Raw genomic sequence first — 17,459 nt, 5'->3', positions numbered from 1 at the left:
CTCCTTCGATACCCTTAACGGCAACGATTGGTTGAACATCGCGAGGACCCGTCACGCAAAAGCCCATACACCATCGACAGCCACGTTACTCATTGGTACTGCCAGTGTAACACAACAGACTATGCTGCAATAACCATGAGTGCAATTAGTCGTGAATTAAGCTGCATCATTCTTCAGCCTCTACCCAAGCCACAGAGGCTTCCAATAATGGGCCCAAAGAGGACCTAGAGTACTCAAAGCCGAGGTGTGCAAGGAGAAGGTTGAGATCTCTATGATAGGGTAAGGCCGACAGCTGCCCGCTGGCGATCAGCTTCCTCACCGTACCAACCGCCGTTTCCTCCGGCAGGAGCCTCAGGACCTCACAAATGAGTCCGCAAGTCTCAGAATCGAACCCCAGATCCTCAGGATAGTCGATCAGGAGGGCCGCCGCGAATTCCGCCGCATGGACCGACTTAACCGCGAGAACTGTCTTAGCTATCTGTTTCTTCTTGGCCTCAGCGAAGGTCGCATCCGACGTCGGCAATGTTCGGACGATCGAATCCCCAAGGACTCGTCCAGCAGCGTCGACGTAGGCATAGAATGCCCTAATGGGCGCTAGGAAGTCCACCTCGTGGTTGTAGCCGCTCTCAATGTCACTGATGTCACTAATTCGGAGTACTATATCTCCCGCCCTGCTCCTCGAGGCTGGAGTGCTCGTAGGCCCACACTCAAAGAAGATAGTCAACATGACCATCACCTTGGCAAGGTCCGTTGCCTGCTTATATCGACTAAGAAGATTCACCACACGCTGAATGTCGTCTCTATCAACTTGTCCTCGGTCGAAGATATCAACTCCGCACTTCGGTGCTTTCTCTCTAAGATTCAAGCCATGCCAGTCACAACAACAACACCGGCCACCCCTACCGTTGGAGCTTCACTATCTTCATCCACGGCTCCTGCCTCCCAGGAGTCTTCACCCACTTATCGGCCAGCTCTCGCATGGTGACACCCAACTTGACACGATTCAGCGCCAGGACCTCCGTCAGCAGCTACACAGAGATGCCCACGACCCCACTGCTAGTACGCTGCACTACCTCATAAGCTTCATCAGCAGTCCCTTCCTCAACAAGGCCAGTATAACCGATGGCCTCTGCGCAAGCCCAAGGGCCTAGCTCTACCAGTATCGGCTCGAAAGGCGCATACTTCGGGTATCCTCTGAGTAGAATCTGGCGAACATGAAGGATGATAGGTCTCCCCATATCTGGGTCGCTCACTCTGGTCTCAAGAGCGTTGATCTCCGCGCTCGATCTGTGCCGTGGTGCCCCTTTCTTTTCGAGGGCTTTCAACCTCTGCCATGCTCTCAGCTTATCCACACACACCGGGAGCATATCACTAAACACCTTGAGGATCTCGCTCGCCCGAGTGGGCATTATATCCTTCAACTTGTCAATGAGGGGGAGTAGCTGTTCACTGATAGCCACTGTCCAGTAGTCAGGCTCAGTACTTAGTCGATTCTCTACACGTAGGAAGCCGTCCGTATCAGCTTCCCCAACGCCATAAACCACAGTGAGCACCCCATTACTCTGCCTCTCTGAGTGATGGAGTATATACTCGCTGGCATCCGAGATGAACCCTGCTGCCGACTCCGGGCCTATCACCTCCAGGATAGCTTCCACCGTAGTGAGGCTACGGTCCATGAGCTCAGCCATAAGAGCACACTGAGGGTCCTCAACCATCTTCCTCAATGTAAGGTTACCAACAGTACCCGTCTTGGTCTCATAGTCCCGTATCGCTTTAGCAGCAAACCTATGAGCCGAAAAAGGCCCCTCAGGTAGTCTAGCCAAGGCCTTCTCGATGAGGGACAAGTCCTGCACAACACCGAGGATCTCGCATTCAATAACCCGGAGTGTCTCAGTCCGATAGTGTCCAATGAGCTCATCCATCTCAGCCCATGCCAGGTCCATCCTATCCTCGCCCTGATGCTCCTGTATCACCGTACTACACCACAAAAGGGACGCCTCCCACTGTGGAAGTTGGAAATCCTTCGCCAAGACTTGTATAGACGCCAGCTCAGCACCAGCCGCAGTGAGTTTCACCATGAGAGGCCATAGGTACTCCGCCTTGCCCTCTCCCAAGCAAACCGGGTCGACCTCAACAGAGAGCTCAGAACAGTATATAGCCCATCGGTCCTGCAAACACTTCTTCGCGAACAACCTAAATCACAACGTTTATCCATGCATTGAACATGGACTCACGTATAAGCGTTGTCCTCGAAGGCCTTCACAATAGCTCCCCCCATAGGCTGTTCAGCGAGCGTCGCATCAGCCACGGTGAGGTCTGTACAAGTGTCTGCTAGCTGTAGACGAGACACCTCTTGCTCAAGGGCGTCTGCTGGTAGGAACTCTCGCAGGAGGGGGAGCCAGCTCGCCGTGCCCGCCAAGAAGCTAGACAGCGACGCCTAAGGACTAGTCAATGACACTGGTCCTGCCCAGGGACCCATTTAGCCTTGAGAGATAATGTTCCCCAGGCTGTGATAACGATGAAGAGGAAAGTGTCCTCAATGCCACATTTACATGGGAATTTATTCGAAGAGCGTGTTCCTAGCCATGTAGAAAATTCAAAATGATTTCCTGGTCCCACCTGGCCTGACGCCCTCTTCTCCATAATGGCCTTGTCGAAGGTATCCTCAGAGACAGCTTGAGGGAGTGACAGGCCCAGCATTAGCATGAGCAACGCATCCTCCTCCTCTCCAGTATCTACGAGCTTACCACTACCACTCCAAACATTCGAAATAGCCACTACTGGTTATGCGACGTAGCCATTCGGCAAGGACATCTAGGCGCCTAGAGGAAGCCACCTCCGCCGCGATGGACCAGTTCTGCGAGGCCAAGATATCCGAAAAGAAACTACCAACAAGAGATAGATTACCCTGTAAAGAAAGCAAGTACTACTCCTCTTCCTCCTCTTCCTCGTCGTCGCCTTCCTCATCATCAGCATCCAAATCAGCCCCACACGCTACTTCAACGGCCGCACGGAAGGTCTCCACCGCGGGCATCAAGGACGATGGCGATGAGCACCACTTGAGCACAGAATAAAGCAACGACTATCAAGCACAAGTCAATCCCCTCATAGTATCACCACTAACATACCTTGTAGTCTGTCAAGGGCTTCTCTTCACTCACAGCGTCCGAAGCGGCCACCAATCTAGTCGCCAACTGGAGCCTCCGGACAGTGTCAAGAATATCCTCATTCACCATCATTTTACTATCACATACCGCTGTCAACCTCGCCGCCAGTTTTGTCAAGGCCGACAGCTTGTCCACCGACGGCCGCTCCACATGCGAGAAGCTATCATGTCCCACCATACCGAGTAGATGCTCCTCGAGCTGCTTCCGGATGTACTCCAGGGCCCTCTGGCACGATCGAGCAGACCCATCCAAAAGTGCGTTGCTGCCCACCGACCCCTCCTCAGCTGTAGGGGAGGCCGGCACAGTCTCGCTCGCCCTGATCCATGATGTTGGCGAGATGGACATACTGGTCCTCACCTGGCAGAGGCCATGATATAAGAAGCTGTACGACGAGGAATGCCGAGGAGCTCCGACAGGCGGGTAGGCCGACAGTTCGCCGTCGCAGGACCAATAACAGCATCTCGGAAACTGACATAGGGAGGGGAAATACAACGACGAGCAGGTCACGACTCTCCTCACAGTTTCTGCAACTTCATCCTGGCACGTTCTCCCGCTGGAGCCCACGCACAGACCTCCTCCTCCTCGTGATCGTCCGACTCCCCCGTCCCCGCGGACGAGGAGGAGATAGAGTACCAAAGGTCCCTCGGCAGGACCTAACACACCACTAGCCTTCTGCTGAGCAGTGTTGGAATATGTTCTCAGTTCCCTCACCATATTATGAAATCCACATATGATTTTGGTAAAAATCAGCAAACTAAATTCTCAGAATTTTCATTTTGGCACCAACGCATGTAGTTGACCATGTGCACATACAGTGGCCGTCAATTTCATATGCAAGTGTGTGCTATTCTCCGTGATTAGTGATAATCGATTGGAACTATATCGCATATACCAAGTAACGATGGCTATGAACATGTGTTGTGATGAGAGTACCCGTTTGGGACTGTGATGATAGCGACAACTTGTTCACTATCATCCATCCTCAAGAATAACACACATTTTTGCATATCAAATTGGCACATACACAAATTCCCGCACTGCTGCTGCTGTCAAGTACCTCCAAGCCGAACTCCTCGATCAAACACAGAGATCGGCGAAAGCATCGTCCACGGTCTTGTATGATAGTGTCCGACCTGAGGAGCAGCACACAGTACAGTGCATATAGCTCACAAGTAGCTGACCCTTCTGTTAGAGCAATCTTAGCGGCCATAATCCCGGTCTGGCAGTAGAGCGGTAGCCGGTGTAGGGACGAAGCGCCACAACGAGTCCAGAGTAGGGTTATGAACGACCGAAGGCCCGAGAGCTGTGACTCGAACGGGAGTGTCTGACATTGCCACAGCGGCATTGCTGCAGACCTGGCGTAATGCTCACCTCTCGGAAGACGGCAGAGGCCCTCGTGATGCCCTCCAACACGTCCCCCTCGGTAGGGCCCGGGCGCAGACTGTGCTCGAATACAGATATGAAGCGGGTACACAATACTTCCGAGGGACATATGCATTTACCAAAGCGAGCCAATAACTGAAAACGGACAAGTACTAATCAGAGGCATTTCCACGACTACCTTGTCGCGTGGCCCGTCCTCATCCTCCCTGGCTCTACGGCACTCATCAGCAATGCGTAGTGCAGCACGGAAAGCCTCGTCGTCGTCGAGACGTGTGGCCTAATGATGATGATAACACCCCCTCCTCTCGAGCACCTCAGCCTACTAGATGGGTCACCGTTAGGAAGACCACCTGGGGCGTGGGCAACATAGCATCGAGGGCATCCGGATAAGTCGTAGTGGAGTCATACGGCAGATGGCTGGAGAATACCATCACAAGTGCCGGAGTGCAGTGGCTCACGGTCGGGCCTCCTTGTGGAGGAGTATCCTCATCTTGTTGGCAGCTACCCCGGCCCTATCCTCTGCCTCCAGGTCCCAACTCTCAGCCTCTTCACATCTAACGTCAACAGACGATTATTTTTGTGCGTAAAAACGTCCGTCCGAGGGAACTAGGAACTCCCAGGGGCCACGACTCACATGCGTTCGGCCTCCTCTAGCTCATCCGAACTGCCTTCTCCCGAGGTAGCACACCTCACTGCTATCCATACCAAATGCGGCAGTATCCTGCCCGATGCGACAATACACAAGTCACTCACTACCCACATACTGGTCTCACCGAGCTCGGCTAGAATCTGTACGCATGCACACGAATACTGCCATCACTCTAGCAAAGTCGGAAGGAGTTGTTTGATCCACAGAGTCTTCAGCCAGATCATGCGCCGCATAACTTCAAAGAATAACCTTCAATTCGCTAGCTCCCATACAGGCATACCTCGCCAGTATGTTAGTGACAGCTTCTTCGACCGGGTAGTCGAGGTCCATACGCTGGCCCAGAGGATACAAAGAGTCCTCCACAATAGATCTGATGAAAACCACATAAGAGCAATAAAGAGTGCTTTGCATGCTCACCGGATCTTATCGGTAGGAACTCGTTTGAGAAGGGCCAAGCCTGCACGGCCGAACCACTCCCTCCTCAACTTTGCATCATCTGGAATGTCCGACAAGTTGACCTAAAGAAGGCCCATCGGCAGGGGCGGAGGGTACACCCGAAGGTCCCACCGGGATCCCAAAAGACTGTCGAACTTCTAGACACAAGTGAAGGCGTTTCAACAGCGTTTCCGCTTCCTCCAAGAATGTACATTTGTCCATGAGCCCTCTGAGGTGCCCAAGGGCCGCCTGACGGAAAATTCATCTCACATGGGCGGCGCCAGAGCTACCCAATGGAGGGGAGTCCGACTCAGGGGGACCTCAGCATCAGGCACAGCTATTGCTCTCTTGACCGCGGCTATGACACCTTTCAAGAGGTCCACAGCGAACGCATATCCGGCCTGAAGGTGTGCTCAAGTCCAAGCCATTCCTGGCTGTAACCGACTCACCGTAGAGTCCACGGCATGCTGGAGAGCAACGGAGGTAGCCCACTCTACTAGGGACTTCAGATGCTCGACAATAGCTGCCACTGTGCCCAAGCCACCACTCAGATTACTCACGTATGGTACAACAAAATGCTTCACCCATGGGACCAGGGCCTCCACCACCTCTGACCACAACAACGATGATACAGTGTGGCTATATACGCTGGTACACACCTTCAAAGTTGCTTTCGTTGATGTTGAGGACGATACACAGATCCACCCATTGCTCTCTCGACAGCTCTCGAACATGACGGCAAGTGACCTGGTACTACTATCATCTAGCGGAGCGATGCATATACCCCTACCTGGATCAGCTTCCGCAAGCGTCCTGACTTAGCCAGATTCCTACACACTGAGGGTATGGACAGGGGTCTGAACCTATTCCAATGCTCCAGAGTGAGCTCCTCCGATCCATCATCTGAACGACGTGGGTCACTGAGCATTCCCATTGGACTGAGCTCACCAGTGTGGATAAAGGTGCACATCCTCCTCAACTCCTCAGAGAGTTCGACCTCCGCCTTAAGGACATCAAAGGTAGCCGGTATGGCCTCCTTCCTCTTGTGCAACTGTCTAAGCGTATGTCTGATAACCTACCCAAGCCGCATGAGAGGGAGAGTGATGCGAGGTAGCACACACCATGGTCATCTCCTGCACATTTTTATATGTCTTCACTTCCACTATGGAGGAGCATATCTCATGAGGGAGTGTGGTGATGAACTGGTCGATGAAGGATTGGAGGAAAGCCGTGGATACTGTTACGGAGTAATAATGACCACACAGAGAAGCCTCGACTTACCACACAAACCACTCTCAGCCTCAGTGAGTTTCTGTAGTAGCAATCGGGCCTCTGCAGGGTTGCTTGGGAAAGGGGCCTCTGGTGCGATCAGCTCATCGGCCACTACAGACGAACACACTACCACAAAACACTAGACGGGACATTGCCCTACGAAGGTCTGTTCCATCCTGGGCATGTGTAGCAGTACTATTGGAAGCGGCAGCTGCAGCAGTAGCAGCAGCAGCATCCTTTTCTTCCACACCATACTGCTGCTGCTCACCTTGATCACCTCCCACCACAGACGTCTCCACCACCTGCCTTGCATCCTCCTCCTCCTCCTCCTCGACCTGGTAACCCTCAGGGGCATTCCCATCATGATCATCATCATCCCCAGCGGCTCCCATGCCGACTTCTGTGAATTCATCATCATCATTCCCATCCTCATCCACCACCTCGGCTGCCCCTGGACTACCCTCTCCCCCCTCCTCCTCACCATCACCCTCCTCCAAGGCAGACTGGACCTCCAAGGCTTTCTCCCCTATATCACTGACAACGCCAACATCATAGTCAGCCTCGTCAACCCCACTAGCCTCCGTAAAACGGCTACTCTCCTGAGTGACCTCCACCTCCTCCACCGCTCTCGCCACACACTCCAGGCCCACCCCCGATATCTCAGTGATCGGTGAAGGTAAATACCCCTCTAGACAGTCGTCGTAGCTCAATGACTCTTGCCTTATATCAGAAACCATCCTCTCGTCCATCACTGACGTCGAGTAGTAGTTCCCCCAGACGGCCTCATTCTCCTCCTCCTCATCTCCCTTATTAACAAAAGGCGAGGCCTCTCTAGGATGCTTAGGTGATGGCGAGTAAGAAGATGGTGTAGGGCTTCGTAGTGGATCCCTTGGTCTAGTCTTATTATCGGCCATCAGGGTGCATAGGATGGTAACTATCCGATTCACTCCACACGTCTACACAACACAGCTTCCTTAGATAGAATACTAAACATGATGAACAGCCACTGTAAGTTACGACGTCAAGCATTAACCCCATTAACAACAATCTTACCATCTCTACTCGCGGAGCCACCAACCATCACAATTTCACAACCCGCCTAAACCCATGAGATCTGCGACATAAATGCTTACAGTGCAATCAGAGATCTAACTCCTTAGACCATTCATTCCCACAAACCTTCCCGAATAGAGTATAATGAACATGACCAAAGAACAGCCTCTCGATGAGTCTCAAAGAAACTCGTAAAGTAATAATATTGACATCATACTATTTGAACTGCCACAGCTCAACTCTACCATACCCATGAAAACCGAACATTCACACCCCCATCTCAATCAAATCACTACTAATAGGTGAAAACTCAAATAAACTCTACACCACATGAAACCATTAAAAACACTCAGACGTGCATCCCTATTTAGAGTGACTGTCGAATTCTCTCAGGTCTCTTCACCGGGCCTGCTTTTTGCAAGGCGACAAGGGCGTTCTTCAGGTAATGCCTCTGGTTGATAGCAGTATCTAACAAGGAAGGTTAAATCGATAGAATATACGCATTTACTCACCCCATTTGTCCAGAATGGCAACCTTGCAGACCTCGGTCTCCGCGACCCGCCTAGCGTAACGTTGAAGACTCTCCTCCTAAGCATAGAAGACTGCTGATCAATGCCGATGTTCTCACGTCTTACATCGCAACCCTCATGAGGAATGATGAAAGCTCCCTTCATCCACTCCACTTTGATATGAGTGAGTCTAGGAGAGGTGTAGACCACATCAGCAAACATACCGAAAGACTTGAGCGTCTGAAAACAGGAACCACTATCTGACAGCCAGAGAAGGAATCAACTCTACTTACTTGAACTATCTGAGTTTCCCTGCGGCCATCACGATACTTATAAGCTTCCACTCTGGTCAGCTTCAACAGCTTCTGCGATTGCGGAGGCATCTGAGATGAACGAGAGTAACTATAAGAAACGGCGGCTACTCTTACGAAAGTCTTCATCCCAGCGAAAGTGAGCATATCCTCAACCTCGATCAAATCGGCGACAAACGAACCTTAGACACACGGAACTCAACCAAGTACAAGATGATCTCGAACTCACGAGTCTCATTAGCATCCTTCGGTTTGAACTGACCAGAAACCAACAACGCTTGCCTCATAGTCTGCAGAGGAGAACTCGGAGACCGGTCGACCTGAAATCACTGATACTTCTACCGAGCGTGTCATTCTGTGGCACTACGATGGATCCAGGGTTGTCCACCAAACGTCGGCAGGCTTGGAGAGCAACGACCGAAGGGAGAGTAGTCTGCACGCGGGCAGAGGCAGCCAAAACTTGTCTACTGAGACTGAGCATAATTGAAAAAACTAGGCAAACTGATAATCATTAAGCTTCTAGGATATCAACGGCATTAAACACAGTCAGTGTTACGAAACAGTTTACCACCTTACCGATGGAGTGCCTCAATCGCAGCACTCAACGTGGGCGCAGAATTGTGAATTTCGTGGCGCGGTGACATAACTTGTCCTCTCTCGGCAAAGTGGCTGTTGGCCTTCTGAAAAGTTCACTTGGTGAAGTAATGCATGTCTATCATAGCACACGTGAACTTTTTTTCTTCCCAAAAAGTCGTGTTCGGGAGTCACATGTGTTAGTGCGGGAAGTCTCGGTCAAGCGGGCTTCCGATAGAGACTGCATGATCTCGCGAATCGCGTTCTGCAGCGGAGTGTTTGCTCCTTCCAAGCCGTCCAGATGGCAGCTCGTAATCCTGGTCCGACTCTTCAGGCAGCACCCTTAGGACTACCTACTTTCCGGCGGAGGAACCTCAAAGACCATATGGCCAGGTTGGCCTTCAAGGATTCCGAGGTAACCAGTTGACCCTCATTGCGATAATGGGCCATCAGGTGAACACCAGGGTCTACAAGGTAGTGTTCGAGAATCTCGGGGTATTCGGCCGTATCGATGCCAACAAGATGGTGGGTAAGAATAGGATCAGGAATAGAGACATCCAAGTTGGTCATGCTAATGAAGTGAAAAGGTATCTCTTTCCAGTGTGCGTTCCATGCACCGACATCGACTCGAAAGATACACGCGGATGAGTCGATTTGGCTTCCATCAAGCCCTGAGGGAAGGGTGGCTTCTGAAATATGGCTACGATCCAGATCGAGCTCGATGATCTAGGTTCGATTCCGAACATGTTATTATATGTTTCTGTGATCGCATATGAGCTGTGCAAGTTTTGGGGTTCGTGGGGTCTTCCGCTCGAGACTGTCATCGCTATGTATGTCGCTAATCCTAGAGGCGTCGAGTCACGAAGGCTATGTGGTCGATTGCAGGGTGACATCGGAAGCTATTTCGACCATAGGAATCCTGTGATAAGATGGTAGTATTATGAGGGCAGTCTTAACTGTTTTTGCACCACTCCGTCATAGTCCTCTCGATGGCTTAATAGTGATGCCTCGATGAATAGAGGTTGCTTCAACTAGCAGCTAATGGGTTTTTCACCCTCTTCTCAGACTAACCTGGTATCTCTGGATTGTTGATATTCGAGTGATGGCACTGCTTGCGGGAGCTAGCCCACACCTCAGTACACTCAAGTTCTCTACGTGGGGCAGCTATGCCACCCCGAGGCACACCTCAGTACACTCAAGTTCTCTACGTGGGGCAGCTATGCCACCCCGAGGCACACCTCAGTACACTCAAGTTCTCTACGTGGGGAAACTATGCCACCCCGAGGCACACCTCAGTACACTCAAGTTCTCTACGTGGGGCAACTATGCCACCCCGAGGCACGCCTTTTGTACACTCAAGTTCTCCGCATGGGTTACTATGCCACTCCGAGGCACACCTTAGTACACTCAAGTCCTCCAGGTAGGGCAATTATGCCACTCGAAGATACCCTTCAATACACTCAAGTTGTCCAGGTGGGGAAACTATGCCTCCAAGATACCCTTCAAAACACTCAAGTTCATCACGTGGGGCAACTATGCCACCCCGAGGCACACTCCAATACCCTCAAGTTCTTCACGCGGGGTAACTATTCCACCCCGAGGCACACCTTTTGTACACTCGTGTTCTCCCGGTGGGGCAACTATGCCACTCCAAGATACTCTTTAACACACTCGAGTTGTCCAGCAGTCAATCCCCCTCGATATCAAGGCTACCACATACCTCCAGCCTGGAGACTCACTCGTTCTATTTAGGACAACCAACACCGCGTTCATTCTGGCAGTTAATATAGTTTATCCGTAAGATTACCTTGGCGAAGTGCATCATCTGAGTGACAAATTCAGTCCAATACTATAACTCGTCAATCGTGCACGTCTGACCATACCTGAAGGCTGCTATTGTCCATACCTATGTGGCCATGGTCATGCAAAGCGCCGTTTGCTGTGCCCGGTGAATACTCTCCTGATGGGTATAGCTCACTTCCATCAGGCTTTTTTATTTCACCTGCGGACCGCCAAAAGACAGGCAGTAGAGCTCCCACCTACCGCGATGTTGGCAACTTCTGCTGATTGCTTGTTCTTCTCTCCATGGTGGAGTCCCTTCTTGGGCAGGGGCCAGCTCCCGTACTGACTATTTTCCGAACCAAAACTGTGCATAATCGAATTGCACTGTGAACGTTGGCGCCGGATGTGGTTGCGTTCCCGCTGGTCCTCATGACAAGTTGATATTGGACGGTGTATAGTCAACTATCAGGGATTTTTTCGAGGCTCCCTCCCCTCATAGCGGCCTCGTAATCATTTAACCCATTTCTGATCATCTACCATCGCTCGGCTCACAGCAGAGGGCCCATCGCTCTCCTCCGTCTATCAGGGGTGTCATCTACTGGGCTCATGCAAAGTTCATGGAGAGACCCCTTCTCAACGGTATGGTTCTGCTGAACTGTAAGATGCTGATTCCAACCCAATGTGAAATATTCGTTCCGTCTAGGTGCTGTTTACGGTGCGTGGAGGTGCACAGCTCTCAGTTTTCGAGTGACTCCTCGTGGAGGCGAGCGACTACGGCGACTGTTGATGAATAATTTCACTTGCTCATGGGAAGACATGGCCAAGGGTCGTTGGCATCAGAGCATACTATACGGTATGCGAGGAGACTCCTACACAGCCGCGACATTTCACCATTCAGGTTTCTCTCACATAACATTCCCCCACTTTATCTTCAATACTTGGTTACTCTATTTCATTGGCTGTCCCCTCTACGATCGCCTAAGGAATGAGAAGGAGTTCGGAGCAGTGTACGATCTCCTCAGTGGATGACTCTTGAGCAATTCCCTTCAGTTACGTCTCGGGGCTGTTCGCAGGTGCAGTGGCAGAGACCCTCACCTGTCGGAACCGGGCTACACCTCTGGTTGGCGCTAGCTCTGGTGTTATGGCTTTGCTGGCGAGCCTCTCCGTCCTGGAACCTAATAGGTAGAACCATAGCCTTCATCTCATGCTGACTCCCTATGTAGATGGTGGTACATGCTATTCCCAATACCCGGAGCCACACTCTCTTCCATGCAGTTGGCGGACATCAACCTTGCCGTCCACCTTGTCGCAGCTCCTGCTATCTTATACCGTCAGTGAGGCTATTAAAGAGGGATCTATTTTCTGTCCTACGGTTCGTTCGACTCAGGTGTTCTCGAAGATTTCCTCCGCGTTTTGGGAGTAACGTAGCATACGTTGGGCATCTAGCCGGCATCCTGGCTGGCTATGCCGCGACCAAAGCGTAGGTGTCTCGGTTGAGAACGCTCGTTAAATATTTAGACATTGTATCGTCGCTTGTCTCAGCATCCAATGGCATCATCGTGACCAGGCTCTGTTCCCACACGAGACCTGGTGGGAGTCGCATAAAAGATACGCCCTTCTACACTGGAGGTACAGTTGGAGCTCCTTGGTAGCGTTGGACCACTCGTATGGGTGCTGCCCAGGTTCTCTGCCGAGGATGCGGATGATCTCGGGGAATGGATGCTTTGTTGGTATCGGGCACGACAGGCTCATAATGCAAACGAGCGACGGTAAGAAGTGAATGGTTTGATTGACGATAACTATCATGTAGGTATCACAGGCGGAAGATGGAGGTTATCTCAGAAAGAAGGCAGCAACGACGTTCATGCCTAAGCTGAGTGCCATAACGCTGCGTTTACCAGTTCTCTCCACCATATCATAAGTCCTTCCCACCACTGCACCCTCAGGAACGTGTGTTGTCATTGGGAAGAGGGATAGTTGCAGCGTTCCAGGCTGTAACCACCTTATCTGTCGTCAACGCCAAAACCTCAGCACAGTGTGTGTAGTATGCAGCATACTCTATGCTGCAGAACTAGTAACTCGTGTCGAGCAAATTAGAGCTAGAACCGACCGCCGATGATGGTGATCCAGAATCTTCCCGTTGAGAGCTCATGTGGGTGACGAAGATCTAGTTGATATCAATTACACTATCTCCGACATAATCAGAAAAAATCCCCTATAGTAGAATCGTTTCTTCATTCGGACCCAAGCTGTAGGCAACCCCACTCCCGAAGTTACTCTCACAGTAACTCCGTATGCAGACGAGCGTTAGCAGTACACCTGGGTGTTGAAAACGCAAATGGAAACACACTGGCTCGTTGAGGATTCATTCTTTCCGTTTTGCGCGTGTTTGGAAACAGTCGTCGCGCGGCACAAGTCGAGTGAAGAGGTGTTCCGCTCGACCTTCGTCCGTTACCTGTCCGATTCCATCACTCATGAGAATTTGATGGAGGCACCCAAATCTTAGATCAACACAGCTCACTACCCTCAGGAGATTCATAAGAGAAGTAAACCTCCCTACATGAGGAGGGAAATTATGAGAGAATCTTTTCTCTATATTGTTCCCCCTGAGAAGCCTTCGGACTCCAATTCAACAGCACCAGCATCCAAAATTGGCAATCACATCTACCGCTTGCTTTCACCATGTGCTCGAATTGGTACTAACGACGTGCTTGAAGGCTCTTTGTTTAACTCATGTGGCGTAAATTACTGCCGCTGGGAGTATTCCATTGCACGGTGGCGTTTGCCTTTCCGGAGGATGAGTCAACCTACTACTGTAACTCTGGAATGAGGTGGGATGATCCTCCACCACGAGGAGGGGATGGGTCGAAGGGAAAACTGGTAGGATTGCTGATTCCGAAGGCTTTCAAATTCTTCTCTCGAGGCACGGGTCCTTGTCTTCGCGCGCCACGGTTCTCGAGTGCCCTGGGCTGAAAGGACATGCTGGGTCAAGGATGAGACGAAGTAGATATTTGATACTTGCGGTCCGGCTGATGGCAAGACCATACCTCATGCCAAGCTGAAAGTATGCACTGGGTATTGTTCTTATTATCGAGATACACCTGCCCGACTAAGACCTTCGCTGGCTTCACCAATAGCCCCTCGGTGGGCCGCTCTTCCGGTTTCACTCGCCTCCGTGGCGAGAAGAGCGGCTTGCCAGGTGAAGGCTGCCTCCTGGGTGAGCTACTACCACCATAGTCCTCCTCTGGTCATCCAGCCTCCCTCAGGTCAACTCGTTGACTCCGGAGTTGAATTGAATATCGCCAATGGGGAGCAGCTTGGCGCTGCTTATAGAACCGCCCTGGAATTGTCTGAGGCACGACTCCCTCGATTCCCATCGATCGGTCCTATTTGAGATCCTATCTGCTCATCAGATCCCGGAGGAGCCCGAAGTGATGTTTCGCTCAACTGATGTCCCACGAGTCTACCAGAGCGCTGAAGCTTTGGCCATGGGGTTGTTCCCGAAAATCGTCGAGGGTGAGATCCTCGAACATCAGCAGATCATCGTGATCACGCATCAGGTGATCCGTCGACCCTCAATATCATCATCCCTGATAGGTCGAAAGACACCTTGACACCCAGCGCTACGGTGAGTATCACTCAGAATTATCTGAGGCTAGACTACCGAACTCCGGCTTCTGGTCCTCGCAACCTGCCACACACCCTCGCCGCTACCCAGGTGTGTCCTCATCTCAAGAATGCTCTTGATGAGTTCCACAATTCATCTGAAGCCAAGATACGTGCAGAGCGTACGAGCTCCGAACGGACGATCTTGGGGTCTATCACTGGTCGTAGCGAGGCATTCAATACCAATAATCCACGGGACATGCTCAATATCTACGATTCGCTCTTCGTGAGTAGATCACTGCTAGACGACTCTCCTCATTTCCGATCATTCAGGACTGTCTGTCTACCCACGTTTGCTCAACTGTCCCTAGTGAGCCCAAGGATGTCCCTAGAGGTCTAGGCCCGAGTAGTATCTTATTCAAGCATGTTGAGAGGGAGGGGCTGTACGTCGCAACCGTTGGGGTTCCTTTGCTAGGCTATCGTCAGATTCTGGTTCATCAATCGTTATGGTACATCCGATAAGATTCGAAAGCTCGCCTATGGGCCCTTCATTCAAGTGAGTTCTGTGAAATCAGGCTTTTGGAGAAGTCTTGAGCTGGTTTTTCTGTACGTGTTTGTGCTCAGGACTTGCTCGAGGATTTGATTGTCACTAGGAGGCGTTTATCGGTTTATCTTGGTCATGATACTGGACCGGCCAACGCCATCACCGACACACTGCAGTTGACCTGTAGGAGTACATGCTGCGCTGTATGGAGTGTGGGTCCCTCAGGGATGGATTCTGGCAATGCATGCGCTAAGAGCTGGCCACCGTTCGGCAGTATGTTGGTGATGGAGATCTACTTCGATGACCAAGTTCGTTTTATTTATAACGGCCGAGTAGCCTCTGTCGAGGCCATCCACGAATGCAGGGGCAAGTGAGTGACAGAGGCCGGTGTGCTGTCCATGTCCCTACGTTATGCTCATGTTGATTACCCGCGCGATGGCGTTTCCAACATATCCCCAAGTCAGGTCCCTGTGCGGGCTTGAGACGGTGTCCAAATATCTCGCGCTCATCGTGCCCAGCGAGCTTGAATGCGGCAGAAAGATCGGGAAAGTATGATCACGATCGGAAAATGTTTAGCATACCTAGGGATCGTCTAGAGCAATGGATTTGCTGTTCCCCCTATTCATGATGTTCGTTGTTTGCGAGTGGGTGCTAAGTCAGCTGTTGAAATGTATCGATATTGTGTTTAAATAGTTATGAAGTGGGTCATTGTAGCGTTGGCGTGAAAACAAAGGAACCAAGTGCCTCATTAAAACGCTACTTATTCTACAATCTAATTGAGTTCACTTGAGAACACTCAACCGCCAATTATGGTTTCCATATTGAGCAGTATACAAGAACTATACATCAGAATCGTGTGCATCTAGAGAGTTACAACAACAACCGCATCCAGCGACTGGGCACTCATCATGATGCGCGAACCACTCTGTCACGTGCTTCAGATGACCACCGTGATGACACGTACTGCACCACGTTACCCATTCGTTCAATGGCAGCCGATGAGCGGCATTTCTGTGAGAGCAGAACAATCAACCGACAACCGAGAGCCGCGACCCGCTCACCTTTTCCTTGCACCTTGATTCACAATTGTTATTGGCATTAAGCAAAGGGCGCAGTTCGGTACTGGTTTGTGGCATCGTGCATAAGGACATCGCCAAGTGAATGGATCTCGAGTATTATCCATAATAAGTGAGGACATGCCCTGCTGTCCTCTAGAGGGTTGGCCTGAGGCAATACTCTACGAGACACATAGGGAGCTGTACCTCTTACCTGTGAGGTTACCTCCACAATAGTAACAACATATGATCTGCTGAGGCGCTGAGTACCCTGTAGGGGAATTAAGCTGCCGATATTGCTCCAGTTCGGACCGCAAAGACCACAGCTGCCATCGATTGAGCATGGACAAGTACCTGACGATACTTCTACCGACCAGAAAAGCCCAAGCATTTCTCACTGGTTAACAGTACCGTCAACGAAGGCCCTTGTGTGTGCAGAAGAGGCTAGTAATGGCACATGGCAGAAAATGAGAGCGATTGACTGAATGTCGCCATGAGTCAACTCAGTGTACCTATAAAACCGATGATGCCGCGGGCCAGGCTTTGGGATTGTACTTTTTGATAATGTCCGCAAATACGCCCGCGTGCGCTTCTCCTCCACCACACACGAGGAGGCTGTCCAACAAGCCCTTCGAGAGGGCACTCTGCAATGAGGATTCCAATAGCTCATGTACTCGACCGACCCACAGGTACCGCAAGGCCATGGCCAAGCGATAGAGGATAGATGGACCTGTAGGAGAACCATTTCAACTTGCCTTAACAATACACTCACTTGAGCAGTTGGACCGCGCGGAGTCGTCCACACTTTCCTCGGTATGTGATAGAGTAGTGTCCAAGTCGATCTTGAACTGCTCAGAAATGGCATGTGTTGAGGCCTCCACCGAGCTATTAGCTCCAGCAACACCCGCCTTGACGACCTACACCCTAGAATTGACCGAGTGCACCCAGGCTCCATGCATGGTACATGTGTGAGGACTTGAGCAGCTAGTAATATGTCCCCTATGCGGTAGAGATATCCTCGTGCACGGCTAGCTATGTTGGCCAATGCCTCTGAGGCCGCCTCGCAAGACGTCAATGCTATCTTGAGGTACTCGTCGTTGTTGGTCCTGAACTTGGGCAT

General features: G+C 51.2%; 3 protein-coding genes across 3 annotated transcripts; 1 reads left to right on the top strand and 2 right to left on the bottom strand.

The window, feature by feature from the left end:
- Positions 1-158: 158 nt before the first annotated feature.
- Positions 159-9,260, bottom strand: Pmar_PMAR023449 (hypothetical protein; the record flags this gene model as incomplete). The annotated part of the gene is made up of 36 exons (XM_002783281.1): positions 159-854; positions 904-1,028; positions 1,074-2,193; positions 2,235-2,437; positions 2,620-2,735; positions 2,782-2,885; positions 2,931-3,082; positions 3,129-3,483; positions 3,525-3,635; positions 3,687-3,820; positions 4,225-4,300; positions 4,349-4,491; positions 4,539-4,685; positions 4,729-4,827; positions 4,874-4,967; positions 5,009-5,104; positions 5,185-5,271; positions 5,324-5,434; positions 5,480-5,569; positions 5,617-5,717; positions 5,767-5,883; positions 5,925-6,035; positions 6,084-6,244; positions 6,294-6,381; positions 6,425-6,537; positions 6,583-6,709; positions 6,756-6,871; positions 6,916-7,017; positions 7,067-7,862; positions 8,363-8,427; positions 8,472-8,547; positions 8,595-8,708; positions 8,762-8,851; positions 8,897-8,961; positions 9,009-9,099; positions 9,147-9,260. The coding sequence occupies 36 exons, from the start codon at positions 9,258-9,260 to the stop codon at positions 167-169; spliced, it is 6,498 nt and encodes a 2,165-aa protein (XP_002783327.1). The 3' UTR covers positions 159-166.
- A 393-nt stretch (positions 9,261-9,653) lies between these two features.
- Pmar_PMAR023448 (hypothetical protein) lies at positions 9,654-15,658 on the top strand (the record flags this gene model as incomplete). Its single annotated transcript, XM_002783280.1, has 18 exons — positions 9,654-9,767; positions 9,806-9,939; positions 11,721-11,791; positions 11,838-11,987; positions 12,033-12,141; positions 12,185-12,316; positions 12,358-12,468; positions 12,522-12,614; positions 12,677-12,763; positions 12,817-12,903; positions 14,230-14,351; positions 14,401-14,420; positions 14,548-14,650; positions 14,695-15,026; positions 15,074-15,183; positions 15,227-15,296; positions 15,365-15,467; positions 15,510-15,658. The coding sequence occupies 18 exons, from the start codon at positions 9,654-9,656 to the stop codon at positions 15,656-15,658; spliced, it is 2,097 nt and encodes a 698-aa protein (XP_002783326.1).
- Positions 15,659-16,146: 488 nt separating this feature from the next.
- On the bottom strand, positions 16,147-17,459 carry Pmar_PMAR023447 (hypothetical protein; the record flags this gene model as incomplete). Its single annotated transcript, XM_002783279.1, has 8 exons — positions 16,147-16,209; positions 16,262-16,295; positions 16,346-16,508; positions 16,554-16,693; positions 16,738-16,851; positions 16,895-17,069; positions 17,112-17,256; positions 17,304-17,459. 8 exons carry the CDS (start codon positions 17,457-17,459, stop codon positions 16,147-16,149), a joined length of 990 nt encoding a protein of 329 aa, XP_002783325.1.

The sequence above is a fragment of the Perkinsus marinus genome, assembly GCF_000006405.1.
Source record: "Perkinsus marinus ATCC 50983 genomic scaffold scf_1104296937140, whole genome shotgun sequence".
Lineage (NCBI taxonomy): Eukaryota > Perkinsozoa > Perkinsida > Perkinsidae > Perkinsus > Perkinsus marinus.
This window is presented reverse-complemented; position numbering and strand designations above follow the sequence as displayed.